This window comes from Corticium candelabrum, chromosome 13, assembly GCF_963422355.1.
Source record: "Corticium candelabrum chromosome 13, ooCorCand1.1, whole genome shotgun sequence".
Taxonomy (NCBI): Eukaryota; Metazoa; Porifera; class Homoscleromorpha; order Homosclerophorida; family Plakinidae; genus Corticium; species Corticium candelabrum.
Window position 1 is genome coordinate 3,636,458 of NC_085097.1, and position 27,170 is coordinate 3,663,627.

The window sequence follows — 27,170 nt, forward strand, 5'->3', positions numbered from 1 at the left end:
GCAAAGTTACATCCGTGCTGCTAGAGCCGACTCCATTCGACTGTTTCCCACCCTAACTGAATGAGTAACGCCGCGTAATTAACTAAGTGAGTCTTGCGCGATGCTAGAGCCATGCAACTTGCTAACCTCTTCTGAATGCCGACACGCGGATTTGACTGCAATATATAGTATAACCTCGAGTTTATAGCTTTCCACTGTCTCTAGTTAAGCGTCGATGGCCTGCGGTACACTTCTGCTCGCTGCGTAGCTATACCTATACCGGTGCATGTGTAACTACGAGCACATGCATGCTGCCACGATAACATATTCTGAATAAGTTATGTCCTGCGCTGCTACGCTGTCGGTCGTCGGTGCCTAGTTAGCTGCAGTTTATGTATTATTCCCTTAGCACCGAGCGTACCATAGGCAGCTTGAGGTTGAGAGGCGAGCTACTCTTGCTCTTCTTTCAGAGCAGCCCGAGAAGCCTCTTCGGCCGTCTCTGCTATCAGGCCCTTAAGCACAGCCAAGGATACGGTCACAGACGGGCTATCCTTGTCTTCCATCAATATATTTTTCCTGAAGCTCTGACGCTTGAAATAGCCTACAATTACTACAAGACGCCTGCAGTGCCAAGTAGATCGTACTTCACGCGGATGGCTCCGCCCTTAGCTACAACGCGCGAAGTGGCTTGCCATGCCATATGCGGCAGCCTGCCATGCATAAGCCAGCTTTTGCAGCACTTGGTAGCTTGCATCTCTTTGGTGCATTGGTTGATTTTCTGGTAACGTAAACACTACAGCATCATGCCATCCATCTATTTCGCAAGCACGTTCTGCTTGGTGCTGCTGTACATTTGATGCTCGCATGCATGGCACTTTATGCTAGAGTGAATCTAAAATTGAGGACGCCATCTTCAATACCGGAAAACAGGCAAAGTGGAAATCCATCCTAGAAACGATAGTCTTCTGTGCTAAATCAAATATTTCTTTGGGAAGGCACATCTAATCAGCGGTACTCTTAAGCAATCTTGGTAAACCTTCTTGCGTTGCTAAACTTTTGGGTTGAATCTGCCATATCATATGCTGTATATTAAAGAAACTCTGGAACTCGTGCCATAAAAGCTACGTATATATTTCACCATTTTTATATCAAATGGAATGTGCTGATATCTTACGTCAGTCAACGGATCAAACAACAAGGACTTTTGAAGTACTGGCAGCATTTGAGCAGTGAAAACTTCCTTATTAAAGTCTGTCTGCACCAATTGTCTAATACTGATACCATAATGGGATTGCATGCATCAATTAATGCTTACTTGACGAAATTAAAAAGGTTTCTCAGTTAGCGGTCTTGCCAGTGAAACAGGACATAAGAATGTGCGTGGCTTGAAACACTTGAATTCTTTACTTAGAATACAGGAGAAAGTGCAGCACACAGGTTTTTATCTACTACGGACGTCTCTTAATGTATAAGAGTACTTGATTTGCACTGATTCTGTATAGAGCAACGCTGCATTTGTGACAAAGACTTGCACTTGTCTATTGAAATATTTTGTTGTTTAGCAAAATCTAAACAAAGTCATTTCTACGCATGCGTATAGATGTACTAGCAATCACTAGTAATGATTATCTAGAATTAGACAATATTTTTAAATAGACATGGTGATAGAAATTGATAATACAGTACACGGTGACAATGCAACACCAGTATACCTATTTGCTCTATTGCAGAAGTCAAATTTTCACGTGAACTAGAGGCTATCAATTTTCCTATTTTTTGTGGACGACACAAAGAACTAGGTGAAATAGAAGCAAAGCTGTGGGGAGATAGAGACAAACGTTCAGCCATGAAACAAATATTGGTATTAGGATGTCTTTCTGTCACTGATGAACGTAGAAATAGTAAAGATTTTTGTAGTTTGTGTCAGGTCAGGGAGGGGTAGGAAAGACACGTCTCATTGCAAAATACGCTCAACAACGTAAGAGTTCTTACAAAGGTGGCGTATATCTTTTTAATGCACAATCAATTCTGTCTTTCCATCAATCGCTCAAGATTAACGTGAGCAAATAAACTTGAATTTATAAAGTTTATATATAAATGAATATTTGTTAAAATTGTGATTTAGATTGCTAACGTGACATACGAGAGATCAGCAGAATGGCATTTAGTATCGGAGTACAACTTTTTCCTACGCCTGCTAGATCAAACCAGAAATGTGTTATTCGTGTACGACAGCTGCGACAAATTGGAAGTTATTGAATCGCTCTTACCAACTCAAGCCAAACAAGTTCACGTCATCGTGACGACGAGAGCACGGGGCGGTCACGTGCTTCTAGACTCCAATCGTGACAGAATCGTTCACATCGACGTACTAGAAACGAATGACGCCGTCGAAGCTCTCGTGGAATGGAAAGGAAACGGACAAAGCGTGCGTACCGTCGTAGACGATGTCAAAGAGAAGTCCGATGCTGAAATTCTAGTTAATCTTCCACAGATTGGTCGTCTGCCGTTGGCTATTCGTCACACTGGACTATATCTAAGAGAGAAGAAGATTAGTTGTGAGGAATACGGAGAATTGCTCGATAACAAGAAAGAAAAACTGCGAACGATAGGAAACGATGTGAAGGAAATTGCAAAATATTGCGGCTTGCAACATGTTGTCAACGCACTGGAAGAGGAAGGAGTTTCGAATGTGAAAGACTTTGTGCGAAGTGACTTATCCCGACTGCAAACGTCATTTCGCATAAGACCACACGAACTAGAACGGCTCGGCAGAATGAAAGAGAAACTGAAGACAGCGACGGTTATGACGTGGGACATGCAGATTGAAGAGATGATGAAGAATTCAGACGCAACGACCAGCACAATACTTCAAATAGCTTCTCTGATTAATGGAAGAGTGATTACTAAACGTTTACTGTTGAATCTAGCTTTCGGTACAAAACATGCTACTGACTCAGATAGTAAGAGAAAGATGAATGAGGCCATTTCTCGTTTGGCAAACGTTTCTCTTTTAAACGATGACGTCGAGTGCAGCATGCACGGACTGGTACAGCAGAATGTCGTGGAAGCAATGATGAGAGAAGGAACATTCGCTCGTCGACTGTGTTTACTTTGCAAATATTTTGTCGACATGCTGCCTCGTTCATCGGACGGCGTCATGAGAAGTTTGAACGAGAAGAAAGTGTCGGATCTCGTCGACCACGTATATGTGGTTTCATTTCATATTTTGCAATCCGAGCAACTGGACGAGGAGTGTTGGCAACTATTACAAGTATCCTGTTTTATGGCATATGCTTATGAGCATGTGAAGAAAGCGGAATATCTGTGTGAAGGAAGACTTGCTTTAGTAAAACGTTTGAATTCACAACAAATGGACAAAGACAAGCTGTTAACGTGTGAGTTGCAATATCTAAACTGTTGTTGGGATGTTAAGTGTGACCATGTGTTTGTATCGATGTAGCATTGATAGATGTGGGACGTGTTCGCATGAAATTGTCCAATCCCCAGGAAGCCGAGAAGCCGCTGAAAGAAGCATTAGAGATGAGCAGAGAAATTGGTGGTCAAATAGAACCAAATCGTCATTATCAAGGTACGTGCTTTATATTTGTACGACTGTTGCGTTTTCAAGTTTGAAACATCGAAGGAACCAAACTAAATATTATGTTAAAATTTATTAGTAAATGCTTTTAAGGAAAGATAAACTTAAGAAATAGATATTGCATTTAAAATGGTCGAATACAAAAATTGTATAAATTCGTATATATCCATTTCTTACAGCTTTGAATTCCATGGCTCGTTGCTATCGCGATTTGCGTCATTTCGAAACAAGTGAGCAGCTCTATCTTGAAGCACTCGACTTTATAAAACAACAAGGATTAGCAGAACAATGCGTCTCTGAAGGTACAGTCGGCGTTTATGTCTATTAATTGTGATAATAATCGCAAAATAATATTGTTTGTTTTATATATCGATTCTAAGATTGTTTATAATGAGTTGTGATTGTACATCTCGTATTTATTTCTTTTGTTGTTCGATGTATATGCATTGTTCAGTTCTGAACAATCTGGCATTGACATACTGTGATTGGGGCAAAATGTCTGCGGCAATAGAGAACTATGAAAAGAGTTTGACTCTGACAAGAAAACAGTCAAATGTCAATCCGTTAAAGCTTTCTACAGGTTTGTTTAGTAACCACTTACCGTTTGTGTATTGTTGCTGTCGTTTAATATTACATTAAAATATGAAATCAATTTGTTTTCCAGTTATCGCAAATGTCGCATCTTGTTATCAAGAGAATGGACAACTTGAGCGAGCTGTCTCTTATTACGAAGAAGCGTTGACAATCAACAGAAAGCAATTACCGTCTTCTCATCCGTCTTTAGCTCGGGGTAAGGTTTTTCTAACTTCCAGCACAAAACACGTTGAATTATAAAACAAGACATCACATTCACTTATCAGTTGCAATGCATTCTGTCAGCGTAGAGTAGTACAGTAGGGAAAGTGTATTCTATTATTGGACGTATCGAATTGGTTGTGACGTATTGTATGTTGAAGCTAAGTGTCGCTCTAATTATATGCAGTGGCGGATCTAGAGTGTGCCAGACGAGGGGGCATACATGAAGTATGGGCGTGTCCTTATGTAGCATATTAAACCGTATTCATATACATAGACCATCACTACGCTAATATACGGCTATAGGCTGTACTTAGTTAACCGTTACAACGGAAATACATAAAACGACCTCAACAATTAATTAAGGAATGGAGTAATGTTAATCTAGCTTCCAATTGGGACATTACGCTATCGATTGATTCGGATATTTTACTAAACTCAAGATAAAATGATCCAAACTGTTGTACGTGCCCCCACTGTCTCCGTCTTGATCCTCCAATTAATACATGGAGAAAGAAACGATTGTAGACGATAACATGGAATGATACACATCGAGTCTGTGTTTTACTATACAAAACGTTTTTATTATTATTTCATGTGTTGTCGTTGTAGTAATGCGCCGTCTGTCTTCTTGCTACCGTCAGCAAGACCAGATGGATCGTGCGCTGCGGTTGGCCAATGAAGCTCTACAAATAGCGTCATCATCGCTGCCCATCAACCATGCCGAATTGGGCGACTGTACGGATTACGCACATTCTGTAGTTCTTATAATATACTCGTCAACTTACATCATGTACATAGATTTCCAAGAAGCTGCTTCATGCCATGACCGTTCACGATCGTACGATGAAGCTATTCGATTGTTTGAAAGAGCTGGAGATGTTTTCAGTCATCATCTGCCCGCACGAGCAACATCTTTGTCTACTGGTACGTCCTAGTTATGTCTCTCTGCATTTTTTTGCTATTCATTACGTCTATTAAGAGAGAATTATATCATTTAGTGAATCATAACCTTTCCCTCGTGTATAATGATATTGGACAGAAAGACAAAGCGGTGGAACTCATGACAGAAAGTCTTAACATCAGTAGACAAACTTTACCGGAGAAACATCCGGAAATTGCTAAATGTTAGTATTTGTTACTGTTGGTTTCTATTGTGTGTTGTGTTTGTTTGATATGAGGTGATGATGTGTGTTTGTGTAGCTCTCGTGTCGCTTGGCGGCATTCTGCGTTCCAAGGGAGATTTCGATGAGGCCGTTGTGCATATTGAGACAGGTCTGTCTATTCTACGACAAACCCTACCGACTAGTCCGTTCATAGTCAAAGGTAGGAATGGATTGCATTGATGTTGCTACTTGTATTTGTGTCTCAATCAGGCAATTATAATGGTGTTGACTGCAGGTCTGTATTATCTTGCATTTATTGAAATGAAACGAAAACAATTGGTAGAGGCACGTGACCACGCCTCCCAATGTTTACGTTTACGTCAACAGATTTACCCAAGGAAACACGGAAGCATCGTTGCTGGTATGGAAGTTGATCGTTACACACCATCAACAGATGGTTTGAGTTGTCAACATGTTTGTGTGTGTTTGCTGCAGCACAAAAGTTGCTCCATGAAATTGAAAGCGAACAGTCGACATCAATATTTGCTGCAGGCGATGAACAGTCAACAGCAACAATGTAACCGCTACCAATCAACACCACATGCATGTGACAGTGACTTTAGTAGAGGGTCGATATTCTAGTTGGTAGATGGTTAGTACAGATGTAGTTAACACAATCTATCTTGCGTGTAGTGTGACTTTGTAGTCATTGTCATTGTGTATCGATTGCTTTTAACATTTGTTATTGTCACTTTTATATTGCTAACGTAGCGACGAGTATCGCATTTTATTGCAACTATTATATTGTACTATTGATAATGATCAATTTTATTATGTAAAGTGATTCCTAAAGCAACAAGCACACACTAACCTCCATTAACTCTTATAATAAATCTTCGTATCTCTAGGAGTCTTACGCAATTTATTGAGTTGATTGCACTCTAGATTTGGAACGTAAAGTATTGTCTTAATACCACAACGACTGATAAAATCTCCACGTCAACGCAGTTTTCATCTAACTAATAAAACGTATTTATTATGAAAAACGAAATAATCCTTTACAGCAATACATTCTGTACAGTAACCATTCTGTCTAGTGAAGACTTGATTCCATCAGCTGCCTGCAGAAGTTCCTTGTTCTTTAGTATAGTTAATTTCTGTGATAGGAAAGTGGAAATGGCTTGAATATGGCAACGGGCATCTCAAACAGTGATTACAGGAGGGTCTATGTGTCTTCTGGGTGTTTGTTGCAATGCACATGCGCAGCTCGCATTTTTTAAGTTCCTCGCAGTACTGTGAGCACTTTTAGCACATTAATATCAATGAATATCATTATACAACTGCTACAGACGCGTTTCGTTTCAGCGGCAGAAATCGGAATAGGGGTAATATCGTTATAAAAATATCGTTATAGAGGTAAAGTTTTGTATTGTACGGTATCGGGAAATTTTGGTTTCAGCAGCTTCTATCGTAATAAAGGTAATATCGCTATAGAGGTTATCGTTATAGGGGTAGGGCGACTGTACGTGCTTACGATTGGATATTTGGCAATTATGACCGTCATGGTGGGTTCACGTGCATCCGAGGCGTAGGAATGGCACCAAAGCTGGGGACAATGCGATATGGCTGTCGTTCTTGGAGCTCTTCTCTTGATCTACTCTGAGCTCGTTTTCACGATGACCTATACATATTCTAATTAGTTAGGCTGCTGATTGGTAGCCGTGGTCCTCGTTTATTCCTACGCTATAGATGACTTCTAGGGCTATTTTACACCGCACGTGATCGTGATAGAGGTAAGCTGATCACGCGAGATCAAAATTTGAGTAGCAGCAAGTGGATTTGCTAGCTGTCAGGGTTCGTTACTATAGTGTAGACTATAGGTGCGAGAGATCGAGTTGGTTGCTGTATCCAATCAAGGTATACCGTACCTTCGTTTGAACTCTACGTCTGACTTGCAAACATTTTCATTTTGTGTGTGATCAGACAACATGTCGTCCGAGCCAAAAAACGATTGGGCACGATATGTTAGTCCCAAGTTACCAGAACTTGTGAAAAAGCTAGAGCCGTCGTTGTTATTGGCGGAGTTACGTGATTGTGGTCTTCTAACTTCAGAAGATTGCAGTACTCTGCGACATGAATGTTCCAAGGAAGAGGATCGATCGCGCAAACTGCTTTTCGACATACTCCCGCGCCGGGGAAACGATGCTTTCGACCGTTTCTGCCATGTCATAGGTAAAGTCGATGGACAGCGGCATATTTTGAAAGAAGTTCTGCAGGTGGAAACCATGACGAAGCCTTCTTGTAAAGAAGATGAGAAAACGCCACCGCAGAAAGGTACTAATGAGTCAACAGTGGAAGCACCCGCACACGCTAGTTCAATAGGCAGAAGCTGCAACACATCTGTCATCCATAACCCTTTTGTGACTGAACTAGACCGCAACATTATTACAGTGCAGGAGACTGTGGAATTTGCACAAAGATTCTTGAGAGCGATTCCGTCCGCGATCATTGCCCCATTGCAGATGATACCGAAGAGCAGCGCAGCCTTCGTGGAACTTCCTGATCCACCCATTATGACGTCGACTCGTAATGCACGCTGCACTTTTCTAAAATCTTTAACATGTTTTAGGTGATAATGGTGTAATTTAATAGATGTCCTATGTTTAATTAATTCTAGATCTTCCCATGGACGAATGCTTTATTGGAAACAGATGCAGAGGCTTAATTAGATTGGCAAACATCCCATGTAACCGTTAGAACGGAAACAGCTACCCTGTGTCTTGTATATATTCATATTTGCTAAATACGTTTTACATGATACGAATGACTGATTGTGAACACGTATATATTTAATGTTGCCATTCAGTTTTTGCTAAATATGTTAACTATAGTCGTTGAATGATAGGTGCTGGTGCTGATCAGATCGGAACCGGACAATTGTCAGCGTCATCCAGAGTCAATTCGACTGTAGAAGTGGCAGATACCACAGACGGTAATAGTGAATTAGAGGTATGTATATACTTTACAATAAAGCGTTGCTTTTCATGCTTAATCGATATACTTTTTGTGGGGTTTCCAGCCCATTCTGGCTTCTCAAGGCTGGAAGTACGACGTGTTTTTGTGTCATGCCGGTGAAGACAAAATGAAATTTGTAGGTCCTCTAACCGAGGAGATGAGAAAGAAACATCAGATTGTTTCATTTTTCGATGCTGATTCATTATCAGAGGGACGAATGGCACAGACAGACATTGCCGAAGCCATCATACGGTCTCCTCTCTTTGTCGTTATACTCAGCCATAAATTTAAAGCAAAACCGTATCCGGCAGCAGAAGTAAAAGCAGCACTTGAATTTAACGAACAAGGACCTGACTCCTTTGAATTTAACTCACGTTACAAGAAGATTATACCAGTCTTTTACAAGCTTACACCCCGTGAATGCAGCGACTGTGATATCAAAATTTTACACATATTAGCTGGAATTACTGGCATTGAGAAGAAGCATAATGAAGACGTTAGAAGTTTTGTAACTTACGTTGCCCAGAAAATTGGAGAACATGTTAAAGCCCAAAAAGATAGACGTAATTGTTGTATAAGCTGACAACTGTGTTCCTATAGCATTTAACGATGCTTATTAAATGTATTTAGCTGCAGTGGAGACCCTTCCGGAAATGTCACCTGTTCGTACTCGGATAAAAGAGATCTTCGACGAATTTAAGAAGAGAACCTAGTAGGACAACAAATATGACTGTAATTAGCTGAGAAAATAGCTGATTGATACAGGAGTTTGACATATAGTCAAAGTCCATGTTTTCACATGTAACATATCAAGTAGTATTTTACTAGATTACATACATGGAGCAGTGTGATGAGCGGTTTGTAGAATGCAACATAAATACGAGTAAATTAGCGGTAAGCAAAAAAGTCTAGTCTACCTACAAACCTTGTTTCCAGAAACACCTTTGTGTATACCTACCCAACACTATCTTAATTAATCCCTAAGTGCAGCCGTAACCCGTAACTTTAATCCTAAACCTACTAAACCATAACCATACCTAACTCTAAGCAGGAAGCAGTGAGAATGTGCTTCATATTTTGCTGTCTGCATGTTTGTCGATAACGCAAGAACAAATTTGCTTTCAAATCCGTGAATGAAAGTACCACTCTATTTAATCCATAATAACACCCCTGTAGAAGCCCATTTCTGTCATTATGCGTAAGAACCAACCGTGTTGTAGTAGATACAGCGGTAACTCATGAGCGCGAGATATCACACTTAACTGGCCTACAATCACTAATGCCTACAATCGATATCAACTCATGTGGACTGTAGAATGCCCAAAAACTGATGTATTTAGATAGTACCGCCCAAAACATGACTCATCGACTGCGCATGCTTCCCATCCTCACAGTCCCACACTACAATACTACAATACCGCCCCGCAAAATTTAGTGCAACCAACAACCCAACTCAACTCAACAATAAAGTGTTCATCACATCACATGTCTGCCTCTTTGGCAATTACTGATAACCGCACTTGACGTACGGATCGTGTTACCACTCTTTAGAGGTGGAGTCTCAATGGGAACGTGTGAAGCCTTGTCCCCCAGACCTCATCAACAAGCTGCGCCCTAGTCTGATTTTAGATGCACTTTGTGCAGTCGGCTTAGTTACAAAAGAAGAATATCTACTGCTATAGCAAGAGTCAATGAGTGAAGCTGAGTGATCAGACATGCTTGTAAGTACAATTCTTCCACAAAAGGGAAAAGGATCATTTGAAGCATTTTGTACAGTTTTAATTAAGGAAGAACAACAAAGGCATATTGTCAGTGAGATTTTGAAAGTTGAAACTGTAGATTTGCTGCCTGTCCATAGTGCCGGAAGTGAATCTGACTCCTATGCGGACAATGAACAATAGGATAGTGATGAGATCAATGTGCCCGGTTTCTGGAACCACAAAACCAGATTTATATCAAGGAAAGAAATCAAGGGTATTAAATTTGCTGGAATTATAGTATACCGCTTATCGGAGTAAGACGCAAACGGATATTTGGTAGAGAAGCCAGAAAGGGGTTGCGTCTACCGGGCACTGAGGGTGAGGGTAAAAATGTATCGTGGACTGACCAACTAGCCGAGGAACGCCATAAACCCGCGAAACGACGGTTTCGGACTAGAAGTGTCAGGGTGGAAAGTGTGAACAATATGTGGTCCACAGATCTCGTCGACAGACAGTCTTTCTCGAAATATAACAACGAAATCAAGTATCTTCTCAACAGCATCGATGTGTTCAGCAAGTACACGTGGTCTATTCTGTTGGTAGACAAGACGGGTAAAAACATAACTTGTGCTTTCGACACAATACCAAAAAGGAAACCTAACAGGTTGTGGGTGGATCGAGGTAGTGAATTTTACAATAGGACAATGGATCGCTGGCTAAAACGAGAAAATGGAAATACACGTCATCTCACAACACTGACAGGTATTTAGACGTCTTGGGTGAATTGCTGAAAAAATACAATACGTTGTATCTCAGGTCAAAACGAATGAGCCCAACAAAAGCCAGCGAGAAACGAAACAAATCAATCGTTTGGAATCATCTGTGTGGTGACACAGTCAAACCCCACAAACCCGTTGTTTTAACAACGATCAAAGTCGTTTATCGCGTTCGAATATCCTTCCTGTATATGGAGGATCTCAAACATCTGTTGCGTTTGTATGAGAAAAAGCACCTCAGAGCGGTGGGTCTCGACAAGGCCTTGAATGTCTTGAACCCACCAATCAAAAAGCTCAGCCGTCTTGAACAACTACACGACCTACGGTATATCAGTCACAAGGCGCTCAACTCGGCATTGTGTGTTCTAACACCTCCCTTCCGAGGCCATGGATGCAGAGGAAACCGTGGAATCATATGATGAGCCTTGATGTAGCCACTACCACTAACTCCAAAATCAAGACAAAAAAAAATTATCCGCTATGTAGGGACGGTAGTGATGCTGGCAGGTCTGTTCTTATACAGAGAACCAGTGATGACATAAGTGTGCACCCCAAAATTGGCCACACATTTGCATGGTCAATCTGAGTCAATATTGGCCTAGATGTAACACATTTGCACAATTTCTTCTTGCCCCTTCTTCAGCACATAGCGCGGCCCATTTGATGTTGGTTGCACCACATCTATAGCATAGAATCACGATCCTAATGTGACCACACTTGGTGGCATGCGTCATGTCAGTATTAAGATCTTCAGCACCCCAACCGTAGCACAAACGCACTACAGATTCGTGACCATTGCCTGCAGCACACAGCATAGTCTAGCCCCAAATCACGACATAGTCGCACGACAGATTCATGGCCTTCTTCTGTGGAATACGGCACAATCAGGTCAATTTCTTGGGCACCCCAATCGCACCACAAACAAGCTGTGGATTCGTAACCACCACTCGTGGCCCATGCCATAGCCGTGTCAGCGTTGGTGTATCCCAACTCACGACATAGTCGCATCGCATTTTCATAGCCATTTTGCTGCCCAGATCATGGGTTGCTCAAAATCGGTGATCCCCCAATCACAAAACAGTTGCCAAATGTTTTCATGATCACTACTTGCGGCCCATAACATAGCCGAGTCAAACCTGTAGGCTCCCAATTTTCTATATAAACGGACGACTTCCTTGTGACCACCTTCTGCATACCACTTAATGGCTTCATGTAGATCGACATTGTCAAAGCCGTGGCACATTTGCACAATGTGGGTGTGACCCCCATAGAAAGCCGTTTTCATGGCTTCTTGGATATGATTTGCACCTAGTTGTAGAGCAAAATATACCATAAAAATATAACCACAAGTGGCAGTCACGGTTATTACTTGATTAGGAGAAAGACCACTCCCAGCTACAATGACGTCTCTCCCATTGGGATGCATTTGACAACCCAACTAATAAACGTCTAGAGTCTGTTGAGTGCACAGGATATTCAGCAAGAGTTGCACCATGATAACGCACCGCTTGGGCAGCGGCAAGAACTTTCAACAAAATAGCCATATATTATATATGTATATCTCTAATAGGACGCCCTATTAAAGAAATACGATTGTATAATATATTCCTCTAAGGTGTCCTATTAGAGATATACATATACAATATACTCCTCTAATAAGATGCCCTATTAGAGAAACACAACTGTATAATATATGCTTTCTTTGTATGGAGGATAGCAGGATTCGTGAATTCGTCGAACCCCACGGCTCTCTCAGACAACGTACTGGAGAACAGCATTGATTATGACGGCATATGGTTGGAGGGTCTGAAAGAGCTGCTCTATTGGGTTGGAACCCCTATATTGTTCCTTTTTGACAATTGCTCCAAGATGCGAGTGGCATCGAGGCAAGATCTCTGGTGAGCATTGCCTGTTGGTGGAGGACGGGATTCGAGCTAGTATCTGAACGAATGGTCGAGATAGACTGTGGAACACCCTGCATGGGTGAATATATATATATATATATATATATATATATATATATATATATTCAAGTAGGAAATGTAGGCTATAGTCCAGACGGATACTGTGTCGTATCGTTTACAAAATCTGGTAAAAATAGGAGGCACATTCACACCGCTCGAGTAGTTTGACCTATGGTATGGTCAAGAGTCTACACAAGGGTTTAATCCTATCCAAGGTCTCCAGATGTATTGTATTACTCGAGTATAAGGCTCCATATCGAAGATACCCAACTGTTCGTATACCTAGGTACTATTTACCCCAAATATGGATGGGACTGGATCTATCTCCCATTGCTAGCTTCGGTCTCTATGTAGAGGTTGTATATCGTCTCTGTAAATTAAACCAACTAGAACCTACACCGAACTACAATAAATCCTACCAAAAAGATACAAACCATGGTTGGCTCTCCGCTATTTCTTGGGGTCGTCTAGCTGTACTAGAGGAAAATGATAAGGGAACCGACGATGGGGCCTCCTCACCCTCACCCGTGATCAGACCTATAGACTTTGGTGCTGCACCCAATGATGTGCTATATGTACTTATGGAAGCTATCGCCAGCAGTACTTGTCGAGTTCAATATCTAGAAGCTTGGTTTGCAGATGGATAAAGAGGTAACACAGGATCACTCGAGAAGACCCTAGATACCTGTTTGCCCAAGGATGATCATATAGTAGGACATGTACCTTAGAAAGCCATGGAGGTGCACTTAGAACAACAGAACGCAAACGAGATTTTCTACGAGATAGTAGACAATAGATAGAGGAACTGTGGAAGACGGTGCATACAATCCAATCCTCTGACAAATCCACGTAGGACCCTGCATGATATATATGTACCATCCAATGGGTTGGATGAGATAGGTCCACCACCAGGTGGGTATGCATGCGAAGATCTATATAGGGATAACGTATAGAACCTTGGTCTAATAAGACGCCCTATTAGAGAAACTCAACTGTATAACATATGCTATGAAAATCTTGCTGGTGTGAGAGATAATGCAAACCCAAAAAAATCCAAAAAGAAAAAAAGTTATATATAATACTAATGGTGTTGCTCGTGCAAGACCAATTTTTTTTACGTTCTCCACAATATCTTCAGCCTGTTTCCCGAGACGGGAGGAAGATCCCAGAGACAACAAAATATTTGACTATCACCGTTTGCACGCAATCCCAAGCGAGAGAAGGGTGTTTTTCTAGATCTATGCAATACAAAAAAAAACATTTTTAAAAACGGTATTTGAGAACTCCCACCTCCACTACTTCCGTTGGGTTCTCTGTTTGTGGAAAGCATTGATACAGCGACATGAGGTGAACGAGAACAAGAACAAAGATGAGTGAGGAGGGTTAGATGTTTCGACTACACTTGTAGCACATGTGAATGCAACAACCACTATTTCTAATTGGATTTCACCGATTGCGATCGAAACCAACTCTCAATGTGGATTGGGTTTATCATGATCGGATTGCAATCCATTTGCACGTGTGGACTGGGCTTAAGCCTTCAATAGAACAAATATATATTAGCACTGCCTGTTAAACAGCTGGCTTTATGATTAAATTAGAGTGAACAGGTGTGTAATCAAACTATTTAGAAAGAGTTTGTAAGAACTGAATATACCTTATTTTTCATCTAAAGATGTCTGTAACAAAAGCAGAGATTCTGCAAACATGCATTGCAGCAGTATAGTCTACTCGCTCAAGTATAGTCGCAGGGCTCAAGTAAGCTCTCATCCCCACTTTGGGCTAGGCTCTAAGATTTTCACACCTCTTTGCTATTTGATTAGTGCTAATTGGGACTTTCTACAATGACTGTTTGCTAGGGTTGCACTGCCTGTAGGAATGCTAATACCATTATTCTTCACTTGCTGATGCCTTTGACAACCTGCAGAAGCTATGCTGAAGAGATTTTTTCATTTACTGTTGAACAGAAGATTAGTGTCATCCAATGGCATTGCCATAATAGCTGGGTGGTGTCATAAACAGCTAACCCATTTAGCATTGACAGGTGGTGTGATTAGCCCTTAAGTTAATTGATTAATCACTTTGCCAATTAACACTTCTAGGTGTCAGTTTATCAAGTACGTCCTATCCCAACTTTTCCCTTTGATGCTAGCCAACCATCCGGGTGGGATAATACTCGAACAAGTACGGGTAAACTTAAAGGTGCAGGGTCATGGTGGGGCATGAGCACTTGAGCCGGTCTCAAGTGAGGTAGCTATTGGGTCATAGATATTACGTCATAGGTATCCCATGTAACATATATGTTCAAGTGTCCTTGCAAAAAATCAGTTTCAGTCTCCAGTAGGCCCTTCAAATGCTGTCCATAGGTTGCACATGTGCTAAGGTCAATATACAAAACTACTGAAAAGCTGGCTATTTAGGTGTCAATTGACAGGCACAGTAGCAGTGTAAGCTTAAACAATACAAAATCACTGTGCGCTTAGTTACTCAGAGGAAGACGTGTCTAGGGCAGATGCAACGTATGAAAACGTGACGTGTGCTTTTCTGGTCACATACATAGCGCAAGGAACCCCGATCTGGCTTAAAGTGCGAGAGTGCTTGTCGAATTTTACCAAAGCTGCAATGTATAGCAACCTCAGTTTGAGGGTTTAGCCAAAAATTCCGAGAACTACATCTAAGAAACCTAGAATTTACCTACTAAACATGGTCTAACACAACCTCATACTGCAACGTTTTATCATTCTAATTCGGGCTAGAGAGAGACTTCAGTCAACTTTGCATTCAGTGTAAATTAGAGAGTCTACTTCCTCGTGGTTAATGAGTGTTTGAAAAAGTGCACCCTTTTCAAAGCGATGAAGTGCACGTGTCCGACCGTGACCCTGCACCTTTAATCAGCATGCGACTTAATTATTAGTGACGCTACTACCATAAACCAATAAAAGCAAGTCTGTAATCAAACTTCACTAAAATAAGTCAAATAAATCTATAAAGTAATTCTACTCTGTCTATTCTGAGTTGCGATTGGCAAAAATTATTTCTTAATTAGTTTATTCTTCTGAACTCAGAACAGACATTAGTTTAACTAATTAAGAAATAATTTTTTCCAATCTGAACTCAGAACAGACATTAGTTTAACTAATTAAGAAATAATTTTTGCCAATCTGAACTCAGAATAGACAGAGTAGAATTACTTTATAGATTTATTTGACTTACTTATTTTAGAGAAGTTTGATTAATGTACACTAGTATATGTATCTAAGTACTCAATGAACTCTGACTTGTCTATTGATAGAAGCTGCGTTACAAAAGATGAATGAACTCTGACTTGTCTATTGATAGAAGCTGCGTTACAAAAGATGAATGACGAAAGTAGGTAAGAGTATCTAACAAGTCAAACAGCTTTACTGAGTGTCTCAATTTATATCACTAGCATGATCACTACTTCTAACTTTGACGTATTCTTGAAATTGTAGGGAAACGAAGAAATCAATCTTGAGAAGCAGCTGGGCTCGTATCATATGTACAGACAGCACCTAATAACCACAACGCATCAGATAGCTAGTGCTCACAAGACAAAGCAAAAGTTGACTTAACCTTCGTAATTTCATGTCTCCCAGTTGTGGTCATACTGTAGATGTAATAGTATTATGATAATGTGGCTTACTCATAAAACAGCTGTTCCAAATAAGATTGAACACTTTGAACGTTTTGAGACTCTTCACTCGTTTAGTATAGACATGTTAACTGAAGTGCTGACAGATGACTTACTCACAGGAATACAATGACACCATTTCTGTCTAAGGGACTCTTAGCATTTGTAGGATCCAAGGACTAGATTATATGTGTCTTATACCACGTTCACACTAGAGACTTCAGAACCGTGCTAGGCATAGTTGAAAGTGATCTAGATGGCCAAAGTCAGCAACAAAACGAGGCCTTTATTAAGTATTTTGAGTAGACTAAAGTAATGGCAATCTTGAAGAAACTTTATCTGGTCCAGCTCGGTTCCGAAGGTGCTAGTGTGAACGCGGTATTACACTCATAGAACAGGAACATTTGACAACTACTAAATCATAACATGGAAGTTTTAGGACAACTGAATGAAATTGTCGTGTGTTTGTAATGAGAAAGTTAGGAGAGGAGGGAAGAAGAGAAATAAAAGGAGAAACAACAATAACAGAAACAACAAGAGAAATATTATTACCATGCAGACTTCAAGAAAACAAGTACAAGGATTAAGGAAAGACGTGACTTTGAAGATGTCAAGATTGTGACATAGTTGTCATTGGAACAACAGAACTGTTTCGATAGTATACAGCACAAGCGAGCAATGACTGGCATACAGATTGTACTTCTGCTGCTTTTAACTGTTTGCAAAATAACAATGTCTTTTTACCTCCATCACACTCTGTAACGATCAACTTACTAGAACGTAGTGGAAACAGATTACAATAAATAAAAAGTTGAGAACTGTGCAGTAGGATAAGTTGAAAGCAAACAGAAACAGATGATGCATTGAACCTTCTAATTAAATAACTGCAAAGTACCAAACATTTACTGATCCATACTGTGAGTATACCGTGTCAACAAGTGTAACAGTCACTGCAAAGTAAAAGATCGTAAAGATGAAGTAGCTGCCAAATACGATGAGCTCTTCCGTCCTTTTTCTTCCAATCCAAGCACACTGTGTAAAATGAATACCAGGGCTGGCGCAGCTGCTTAGTCGTAGTACTAGTGTATGTTGAATACATAGTGTCCCACCACAACGTAGTCATTGGCATTTTCTTTTACTGGTATCCCAATTAGGATTTCTTTTTCAGAACGAGGAATACTTCAGTAGAGTCCACTGTAGAAGAGTCCACAAGGATACAAGCCCAGGAGTAAACTGCCTCCATGACTTCCTTAAGACTTGTACTTCCCTGTATAAACATCCCTGCTATAGACATGACAAAGCATCTATAAATGTACACACATGTATATGCATTAGACTTGCATGTAAATACCTTTTTTTGCAGCAAACAATGCCACCGCCTTTCCTAGGGCTCATTGCTATACTCAAGCCTTCCACAGCATATACGCTCTGCATGTCTGAAATACAGGTAAACACAAGCCACTGATAATTTTATACATACAATTAGATACATGAAGCAAAAGCAGCACATACTGTCTCTCCACTCTGATATTTTATTGCCAAGCTCTTTCTTTCCCAGGTATGTAGTCCAGCATATGCTAATTGCATTAACCCACTTTGACTTCCACTGTGTTACAACATCTCAAAACTTAGTTTGTCCACCCATCAAACTGTCAAGGTCATGTCGTACCTGCATGAGACAAATGGCAAGGTAAATTAGCTAATACATTGCCAATAAGAAAGGCTGATCAAAACAGCAACAGTGCTGTCTTATTACACAGTTAAATTAATTCTTTTCTTGGTACTACAATATACTGTATGCAAATGTACTGTGCCACTGAGATACACCAATGAACAGTGACAATTCTTACATATTCAGGCTTCTTCAACAGTTGATATTTTTCAAATATTTGACAAATCGTAGGATTTCATCCATTGTGAATGACCTTCGTTGTACATGAGTCAATTAGAACAGTTTTTCTAGAACTTCATGTCTTTGAGTGGTCTAGCCTCACATATGAGTAAGTCAGAAGTTATCACAAACTTGAATCATAAGATTACCTTCTCCATCTCCTATTGCAAAGCTATAAAATTCTGCTTGTGCAAAAGGATCCTGCAATGGTTGAAGAACAGATGGCATCAGATGTTCTGTTCCACTTCTTCAAGTAAGATGTTTAGTTCTTTTGGCTGAGAAGAAAACTGTAAGCCACTCTTTTTGCAATTGATATTTCAGATGCGGGTTGTGATTGCTTGAGACCAAGATCCCTAGACAGCAAATAACAATAAATGCATAACTGGCACAAGATATTGCTAATAGCAACTTTACATAAACAGATCCATTGTCATCTCTAGGGAATGGATGCTGATTGATCAAATTTCTTGAAATTTTGTCACATTCCTCCTTAGTCGGTTGAGGTGTCATGCTTGAGACTACTGCCACACTTTAAACGGTTTCACAAGTAGCATGGTCAAGGATTTGTTTGGTTAGTCGGGCCATAACAAATGGCGAAAAGTATAGTATCACATATTCTGGTGACTCTGCATACGTTGAAGACCTGCAAGACTAAACAAACAATTAGTTAGTCAGTGCAAAAAGGACAGTTTCAATTGTTCACTTGGTTTCAGATGAAATTAGCCTGAGCAAACAGACAAACATGCAAAGATCTATATTACTCTATGCAGTTGGACCTGTTCACTATAATCTGTCATTAAACATGGTATCAATAAAAGGGTACAACCTCCTTCAAGATGATCAATACAATTAACTCACAAATCTGCTAATTAGCACTAATCCAGATGTACTAGTTACTAGCTATCTTAATTATTAGACAAAAGCATAGTCTAGACAGAACAACTAGCGTTTGACTACACAGGTAGTTTAGAGATTAAAATCTGTAGCTCTACAAAAACAGTTTCAATCAGCCGTAGTTGACTGTGAACGTAAGTAAGCACAATGCCCAGTGAAGGTAAGACCATTTACCTGAAAGCTGTACAACCCTAGGAGTGTGTTCATAGCTGTGACCGAGATTATACTATGTTCTGTCTATGTCGGCCATCACCTTTCTCACAGCTCGGCTACAGCAAAATAAAGAGACAAACAGGCTATTCAGTGGCAGAAACATCCAAAGCAAAGCTTTCAACACACATGACTAACGTACGTCTCAATTTGTCTTGTAGAAACGCGATGAAAACGACCGACCGAGACATGATCCCGGATGTCAGAGTATTTGTCTCTCAGATTTCACGTGCTGCTGTAGCAACAGTACGATGGGCACTAACATCACTCCATAGGTATTTTAGCCAGCGGTGATGACTCTAACATTAGCCAAAAAGAACGTCTCATATCAATGTCTGAAGGGAGAAAATCACTCGAGATCAGGTGACCGAGACTAGGTCCCCTTGAGTCATCCGTCTTCGTTGTCTGCGAGAGTAGACGACGGACGTTGACAAGACAAAACCAACAATTTGGTGAAAGAAAGCCATATAATGACACTATCGATAGAGATGACTTGCGTCTCAAACGAAGTTGTAGAAACGAGATGGCCGAGATATGATAATCTGTGACCGAGAATGGGTGCGATCAGTTTGCAAGTTCTACAGCAGCAACGACGGATGCTGATGTGATCCGTTCTATCTAGTTGCTATCCAGTAGGGCTAAGACTCTAGCGCAGCTAGTAGGCAGAGAACGAGATTAGGATGACTGAGATAAGATCCGGGACTCTATAGATAGATAGATATCTCAGCAAAAACATGTTGCCTCCCGGATGTACACTCTTGATGGAATGGCTGATAAAGACGGGAACGAGGACTGGACCGAGAGTATCTTCGTGACGTTGTGAAGATGCTACGGCAAATAAGTCGAAAAGGTCTAAGCGAAGCAGTTCAACAGCAATTTCTTGGACTGTCTGCCAGAGGCGAACAAAAACCTAGAAAATAACTGAATGACAATCTGAGGTCGATCGTCAGTAGTCGTGACTGCATGTCGTACGCAGGTGCGTGTCGAGAGACGTTCTTGAATGTCTCTACTACAACAGTAGTTGATATTAAATATATCCATAATTTTAATTAATTATTAAAAGTACGTAAAATGCGTGTTTACAGAAATGGGCACAGCTACCTATTAATACTGTGTGCTCTTTTTCTCAGTTTAACAAGAAAAAATACGGTACACGTACATCTTATAAATAATTGCGTAAACGAGTATATATGATTTGCATAATTTCATTATCATCTTGCAGTTTCCTTGCTTGCAGGAAACTCTGACATTGGCTCTATTTGTTTTGGATTGATTCTAGTGGCTGTTTTTCAGTCACTTAATTGCTGGAGGTCATGCATGTCTAAATGGTCGTTATGCTGATACAGATTCGTGCATTTGCAAGATCATGAGTGAATTAATTACTGTTCATGCTAATTTTTATACGCATGCGCAATGTATAGATGCGATAATCTGCCCCCAGCTTGTGTTTGTTCTACAGGCTACTGAGGTTTGAACCAATGCAGCTATTATTGCGCACCAAGGCATCCGGCGCGGCAAGTACTCACGTACCATACTACGTGCTTGCGAATGGATATTTTGCAATTATGACTGTCATGATGAGTTCACGTGCATCCGAGGCGTAGGAATAGCATCAAAGTCGGGGGCAATGCAATCTGGCTGCCATTATTGGAGATCTTCTCTTGATCTACTCTGGGCCTGTTTTCACGATGGCCTCTAGTTTAGGCTGCTGATTGGTGGACGTGGTCCTCGTTGTTCCTACGCTAAAGATGTGTGCATGATTTCTAGGGCTGTTTTACACCGCACGTGATCGTGATCACGCGAGATCAAAATTTGAGTAGCGGCAAGTGGATTTGCTAGCTGTCAGTGTTCGTAACTGTGATGTAGGCTAGAAGTGCGAGAGATCGAGTTGGTTGCTGTAGCTAAGCTAATCAAGGTATATTGCACCTCCGTTTGAACTCTACGTCTCACTTAAAAACCTTTTCCATTTTGTGTGTGATCAGACAAGATGTCGTCCGAGCCAAAAACGATTGGGAACGCTATGTTACTCCCAAGTTACCAGAACTTGTGAAAAAGTTAAACCCGTCGTCGTTGTTGGAGGAGTTACTTGCTTGTGGTCTTCTAACTTCAGAAGATTGCAGTACTCTGCGACATGGCTGTTTGACGGAGGAGGATCGATCTCGTAAACTGCTTTATGACCTACTCCCACGAAGGGGAAACGATGCGTTCGACCGTTTCTGCCAAGTCATAGGCAGGGGCGTAGCTCAAGGGTTTCCAGAGGGGTTTCCAAATCTTACGAGCTTGATATCTGTAGTGAATATGATAATAGCATAAACGTTTCACACAACTTCAAAATTGTAAACTAAGTCATTTAGCTGTCTAGCTCAGTGTCCCACGTGTCTTCTGGTGAATCAGTATCCAGTACAAAAGTGTTAGCTAGTTCACTGTCTGAGTATGGCTCTCCAAAGTTTGGGAGAATAATCTTTCTCGGGTTCCTGGCAGAAAATAAGCGGATCACGTCCAAGTGTGACAACTTCCTGTTGTAATGGACATGCAGCATGACAAGTCCGTTGAATCGGATCTGCGACATGGATGCCCGGAGAGATGTCTTGACGCGATTGAGAGCACTTATAGACCGCTCGCACTCACAGGACGTCACAGGCCAGGTGCAGACAAGGCGCAATAGCCTCGACACAGTTGGAATTAGTGGATTACCCATTGCCAAACGCAACGCTTCTGCTACAGTAGCGGGGTGCTCTGAAATGGGCAGTGATTTCAGTATGGCAATCCACAAGTCAATTTCTGCAGACAGCGCATCCAAGTTCGGACTCGCAGTAGGAAAATCACTTTGATATGCCTTTCCAAATTCAAGAATATCTGCTTTGGCTGAAGCATCACGTAGCAAAATCGTCGGCATAAATGACATTCCTTTCATAGCTAGTTGTTGAAGGTTTCCAAACCGGATATTCATTTGCGAAATAATGTCATCTAGTAGCGGTATACTCACGTTCAGGCGATAGTAGTCAACTGGCGTTTGCGCTGGAATGTTCCCACGGTACGTCTGCCTACTGCAATATCTTGGGAGACTCTCTTGCACTCCAGTCTTCAGACACAAAGCCTGAACGTCTGTCCACCATTCACCATGCCTGTCGTTGATGTTGTCCCGCATATCTTGAAGAACGGAGATGACTCTAGCGACGTGTTTGTAAGCCTTTGCAACATCTGTGGCTTTCTCTTGGAGACTTGATGTTAGGCTTTGAATTGCAGCCATCAATTTTGATGTTATCACAAATGTTGCAAGAAATCGGAACTGGGTTAGGTTATTGTGGAGAGATGTAGCAGAGGAGGAGCTAGTAGCGTTCCATGTAACTGTTCCACCCCTGTTTCTGCTGATTGTCTCCAACGTCGTTAAAACAGCTGGATAAAGCTCAGCAAACACGACAAGGGCTTCATGTCGCGCTACCCACCTTGTTTTGCACAAATCAACCAACTTTTTCTTTGAGTCGCCACCCTCTCCTTGACGCCATTCATGAACTATCTCAGCCATAGCATGAGCACGCTTTGGTGAATATTTGAAAAAGATGTTGACGTCTAACAATGATGACCACATAGACTGGATGAAAGGCAGTTTGCTTAGCCTTATTATACACAGGTTGAGACAATGTGCACTGCAATGGAGGTACAGCGCTTTTGGGCATTCTGCAGTTACTCTGCTTGCACAACCCTGCAAAGGTCCAGCCATATTCCCTGCACCGTCGTAGCCTTGTCCACGAAGCTTCTCTTTTGGCTGCAAGCCCATTTCCGTCATTGTGGTCAGTAGCAGATTAGCTAAAGCTAGCCCGGTGGTGCCATCAGAGCAACAGAGAAATTCAGCCAACTCTTCACGAATGAGTCCAGACTCATCGACGAAACGAAGAACCAGGGGCAACTGTTCTTGGTTGCTGGCATCAGCAGATTCGTCTGCACACACTGAGAAAAATGGTGCTTTTCTGACATCTCTCAATATGTCTTCTTGTATAACCTTCCCACAGCACTCAATCAACTCGTTCTGTATTGTTGGGCTCAGGTAAGACGCACGTAGTCCTCGAGCAGACTGAGACATATGGAAGTCCCTCAACAAGTGTTCATCACCTGCGTCCACACGAAAACGCAATAGAGCTAGAAAGTTTCCAGGATTACATGCTAACTGTTCGTTGGGGTCCCAAGTAAATCCTTTCTCTCTGTGGCCACGCAAAGAAATGTTCTGGCGTCCACAAAACTCTACAGTCTTGATCAAGGCACAAAGCTTGGCTATATTTTCCTGTTTTTGCTTACTCCCTTGGTCTACGACAAGCTGAAGAATATTTGCCTGACCATGTCTCCTGGTTGCAATGAAATGGCTGGCCCTGGTACAGCAGACCTTATGACATTCCTGTTGGTCATGCTTTCTAAGGGTCTCAGACGCTTTGGTGAACTTTACCATTGCTTGTTTGCAGAGCTGGCCTGTTGATTGATCAGTGCTGAAAAGTGCACAAGGTAGACAATATCCACCATTTTGGCTTGGAGAATAAACTAGCCAGTTATACTTTTCAAGCCATTGTAATTGAAAATAGCGCTTGGTATCTCGCCCACTCTTCTTCTCTTGCCGAGGAGGAAACGGAAAGTGGCTGTCTGGAACAAAATGACCCAACAGCAAGGAGAGCTTTGTATCATCCTGCAGTTTGTTTGGATCTACCAGTTCTCCAACATCGTTTCCTACGACATCATACGATACACTATTTATTACTGTACAGCCGCCGACTGCAGTACACTCACTAATCGCTCTGCAGGCTTCAGCAGGATCACGTTCATCCCCATTGACAAATGCAAGCACTTCAACACGATCGCTTACATGATCCCCGCTGCCACCAGATCCAGTGACTTCTATACTGAGGTCTGCAGTTTCATATGCTTCACTTGTCATTGGGTTCAGTTCCAAATTGATGGAATGCGACGATGCCCGCTCAGAATCTACACTCTCTTGAGTGGGGTCCCCGCCTCGAGATCTCTTTCTAGCAGCTTCAAAGAGAGCACTGATGGTCAGTTGGTCTTTAGAACGCCTCTTCATTGTCCACAGTCACTTTCGGAAATTCCCTCTCTTCACGTGTCAGGAGACTAGGAAAGGTGCCCGCCACGTGCAAAGTTGGAACACTAGCGCGCGTTAGGCGTGCCTTGACGTCCCTGCCGGTCACGGAGCGTATGTAGGGTGTACAGTACACCACAGGAATCACTGCCGAATCTATATCAAAAACTGTACGGGAGAAGGTGTGACGTAAGACAATGAGTTGATATTAGACGGCTGTTGCTTGGGGGGTTTCCAGACCCCCTGGAAACCTCTTGAGCTACGCTACTGATAGGCAAAGTCGATGGACAACGATATGGTTGCTCTGGTACAGCTACGTCCTTCACGGAAGAAGTGGGACTAGACATTGTTACGCGCATGCGCACAGTAGGAATGGCCTCGATTCCCCAATGTACAATGCTGATTTATTGAAACAATACTGTATTGTCAAATTATTGTAACATTGTTGATTACATAGACTAAGGAGCAAACGATCATGTCTACTAACAAAGCAGATAAACCATCTACAAATATATTACTTATTTAATCGTCTATACCTAAACCGGAAGTAGTGCCAATCGTCGACTGGTGAAAGTCAATTTTTCAAAATCTGGTCGGACTATGGCCCGACCTGCCCGACCCGCTTCTACGCCTATGATATATGTTTGATCTGTGTATTGCTATCTTGGTTGTCAATGTCCAACCGAGTAAGTCAAGGACCTGCTGCAGCCAGAAGAATTGAGACAATATTGAGACTGAGAACTCAAGCCAATATTATCAGCGTGCAGTCTCTATAACGTTAATCGATGAGCTATGTGGTCAATTGAACAGGCGATTCTCATCACACTAGAAATTGGTCGCAAAGGGTCTTTCTCTTGTTCCTTCTGTGATTGTTGCGAATCCAGAACGATGTTTGGCAGAAGCACGCGAGTTTGCCGCGGAGTATGCAACCGATCTTGCAGATGATGAAGACCTGTCAACTTGGAAAGCAGAGGTGGAACGATAGTTCCACAACGCGACTAAATCAGCCACTGCTAAGACCCTACTTGACAACGTCTTTGACGCAGTCAAGCTGGCGCAGCGGTTAATGGCTCCTTGTATTTGTCAATGGTTGTGTTTAGTTGCAACGTTCCCTGTTACTACTTGCTCTTTGTGAAAGAAGCATCAGTGCTTTGCGGAGACTAAAAACATATATTAGGTCAACAATGGGGTTAGGAACGACTAAACGGGCTAGCCTTGCTTCATTCTCATTACACGTTTCAAGTTGACATTGATGATGTCATCAAAAGGTTCTTTATCAAATATCCGCGAGGGGATTGTCTGCCCAGTGACTGTTTGTGATGAGCTCAATGTGTGTGATGAAGACACAGACGACAATGAGAAGTCATCAGACACACTTAGCGATAATAGATGCAGAAGTACGAGATCAAATGTTGAAGAAGACGTTGTTATGGACAGCATTCAACTAATTAAGTTAATTAAGGATGTTAATGATTTTGACGAATCTGCCAGTTCTTACTCATGATATATGATATCAGATTAGAATTTATTACTAAAAGTTAAGAATAGATTTGCTTAAGTTAATTGTTCTGCGCTGCTAGTGTCTTATGATATATAGGTTCCATCTACTGCCGCTACAGTTGTCAAGGTTTTCTTCTATTCTAATTAGATAATTAATTAATAACTTATTGCAGAATATAGTCAAAATCCTTGATTTGGAGACACTTACGGCATACGTGTAAAAGTTTTTGAGACATACAACAACAGAAACTTTCAGTCTCGGGGAGCACCCCATGTTATAGTAAAAATTATCGGAGAACATGAAGTCTGCTTGGCAGCAATCTATGCTCCACATCGCACACTAAACGTGAGACATTTTTGACTCATCTGAATCAAGAGCCTAGGCAATACGGCAATCACATTATAAGTAGAGACTTAACTGTGTAATAGACCCGAAAAAAGACAAAATTTATTCATCATTTAGTCAACCTCGTACTGCTACTATCAATACCATTCAGAAGTTTATTACCGACTCCAATGTTGAAGATGTAGAGATGATCTTCAGATCCGCAAGAACAGCATTGACTGCTTTTTTGATTTTGTGTTGTTTTAAACCAATGCAGCTATTATTGCGTACCAAGGCATCGTGCGCGGCAAGTACCCTTGTTCCATGCATGCATACTACGTGCTTGCGATTGGATATTTGTCAATTATGGCCGTCATGATGAGGCTCACGTGCATCCGAGGCGTAGGAATGACATCAAGGTTGGGGCCATGCAATCTGTTTTCTTGATCTACTATGAGCTCGTTTTTCCACGATGACTTATATTTTAGGCTGCTGATTCGTTGCCGTGGTCCTCGTTGTTCTTACACTATAGATGTGTGCAAGGTTTTTAGAGCTGGTTTACACCGCACGTGGTCGTAATAGACGTAAGCCGATCACGCGAGATCAAATTTGAGTAGCAGCAAGTGGATTTGCTAGCTGACGGTGTTCGTTACTGTGGCTTAGGCTATAAGTGCGAGAGATC

The 27,170-nt window shown here is 41.4% G+C and overlaps 3 protein-coding genes and 2 long non-coding RNA genes across 5 annotated transcripts; 2 read left to right on the forward strand and 3 right to left on the reverse strand.

Annotated features, from left to right (window-relative positions):
* The first annotated feature begins 1,637 nt into the window (after positions 1–1,637).
* LOC134188517 (uncharacterized) lies at positions 1,638–6,160 on the forward strand. The gene is made up of 14 exons (XM_062656678.1): positions 1,638–1,668; positions 1,710–1,840; positions 1,897–2,037; positions 2,105–3,377; positions 3,443–3,571; positions 3,760–3,882; positions 4,035–4,160; positions 4,245–4,370; positions 4,988–5,113; positions 5,177–5,302; positions 5,377–5,502; positions 5,579–5,701; positions 5,777–5,902; positions 5,977–6,160. The coding sequence occupies exons 1-14, from the start codon at positions 1,638–1,640 to the stop codon at positions 6,060–6,062; spliced, it is 2,793 nt and encodes a 930-aa protein (XP_062512662.1). The 3' UTR covers positions 6,063–6,160.
* A 1,309-nt stretch (positions 6,161–7,469) lies between these two features.
* LOC134188518 (uncharacterized) lies at positions 7,470–9,384 on the forward strand. Its single transcript, XM_062656680.1, has 4 exons — positions 7,470–7,815; positions 8,387–8,490; positions 8,561–9,059; positions 9,127–9,384. The coding sequence occupies exons 1-4, from the start codon at positions 7,470–7,472 to the stop codon at positions 9,207–9,209; spliced, it is 1,032 nt and encodes a 343-aa protein (XP_062512664.1). The 3' UTR covers positions 9,210–9,384.
* Positions 9,385–17,453: 8,069 nt separating this feature from the next.
* Positions 17,454–18,826, reverse strand: LOC134189122 (uncharacterized). Its single transcript, XR_009971442.1, has 5 exons — positions 18,629–18,826; positions 18,439–18,572; positions 18,101–18,257; positions 17,940–18,024; positions 17,454–17,872 (listed from the first exon to the last, which is right to left on the reverse strand). It is a non-coding gene; the product is annotated as an uncharacterized LOC134189122 (long non-coding RNA).
* A 72-nt stretch (positions 18,827–18,898) lies between these two features.
* LOC134189151 (uncharacterized) lies at positions 18,899–20,095 on the reverse strand. Its single transcript, XR_009971446.1, has 3 exons — positions 19,726–20,095; positions 19,548–19,642; positions 18,899–19,130 (listed from the first exon to the last, which is right to left on the reverse strand). It is a non-coding gene; the product is annotated as an uncharacterized LOC134189151 (long non-coding RNA).
* A 1,736-nt stretch (positions 20,096–21,831) lies between these two features.
* On the reverse strand, positions 21,832–24,914 carry LOC134189234 (52 kDa repressor of the inhibitor of the protein kinase-like). The gene is made up of 2 exons (XM_062657475.1): positions 24,357–24,914; positions 21,832–24,296 (listed from the first exon to the last, which is right to left on the reverse strand). Exons 1-2 carry the CDS (start codon positions 24,646–24,648, stop codon positions 21,934–21,936), a joined length of 2,655 nt encoding a protein of 884 aa, XP_062513459.1. The 5' UTR covers positions 24,649–24,914; the 3' UTR covers positions 21,832–21,933.
* Positions 24,915–27,170: the final 2,256 nt, after the last annotated feature.

What these genes read in the sequence shown, in the direction of transcription:
- LOC134189234 (XM_062657475.1), bottom strand. Translation starts at nt 24,648, where the DNA reads ATGAAGAGGCGTTCTAAAGACCAACTGACCATCAGTGCTCTCTTTGAA. An exon ending in TGAAGCCTGCAGAGCGATTA is followed by an intron (nt 24,297 to 24,356) that starts GTGAGTGTACTG and finishes ATGATGTCGTAG; the next exon opens with GAAACGATGTTGGAGAACTG.
- LOC134188517 (XM_062656678.1), top strand. Translation starts at nt 1,638, where the DNA reads ATGGTGATAGAAATTGATAATACAGTACACG. An exon ending in AATTGATAATACAGTACACG is followed by an intron (nt 1,669 to 1,709) that starts GTGACAATGCAA and finishes GCTCTATTGCAG; the next exon opens with AAGTCAAATTTTCACGTGAA. An exon ending in AGAACAATGCGTCTCTGAAG is followed by an intron (nt 3,883 to 4,034) that starts GTACAGTCGGCG and finishes TGCATTGTTCAG; the next exon opens with TTCTGAACAATCTGGCATTG.
- LOC134188518 (XM_062656680.1), top strand. Translation starts at nt 7,470, where the DNA reads ATGTCGTCCGAGCCAAAAAACGATTGGGCACGATATGTTAGTCCCAAG. An exon ending in GAAAACGCCACCGCAGAAAG is followed by an intron (nt 7,816 to 8,386) that starts GTACTAATGAGT and finishes GTTGAATGATAG; the next exon opens with GTGCTGGTGCTGATCAGATC. An exon ending in TAAAGCCCAAAAAGATAGAC is followed by an intron (nt 9,060 to 9,126) that starts GTAATTGTTGTA and finishes AAATGTATTTAG; the next exon opens with CTGCAGTGGAGACCCTTCCG.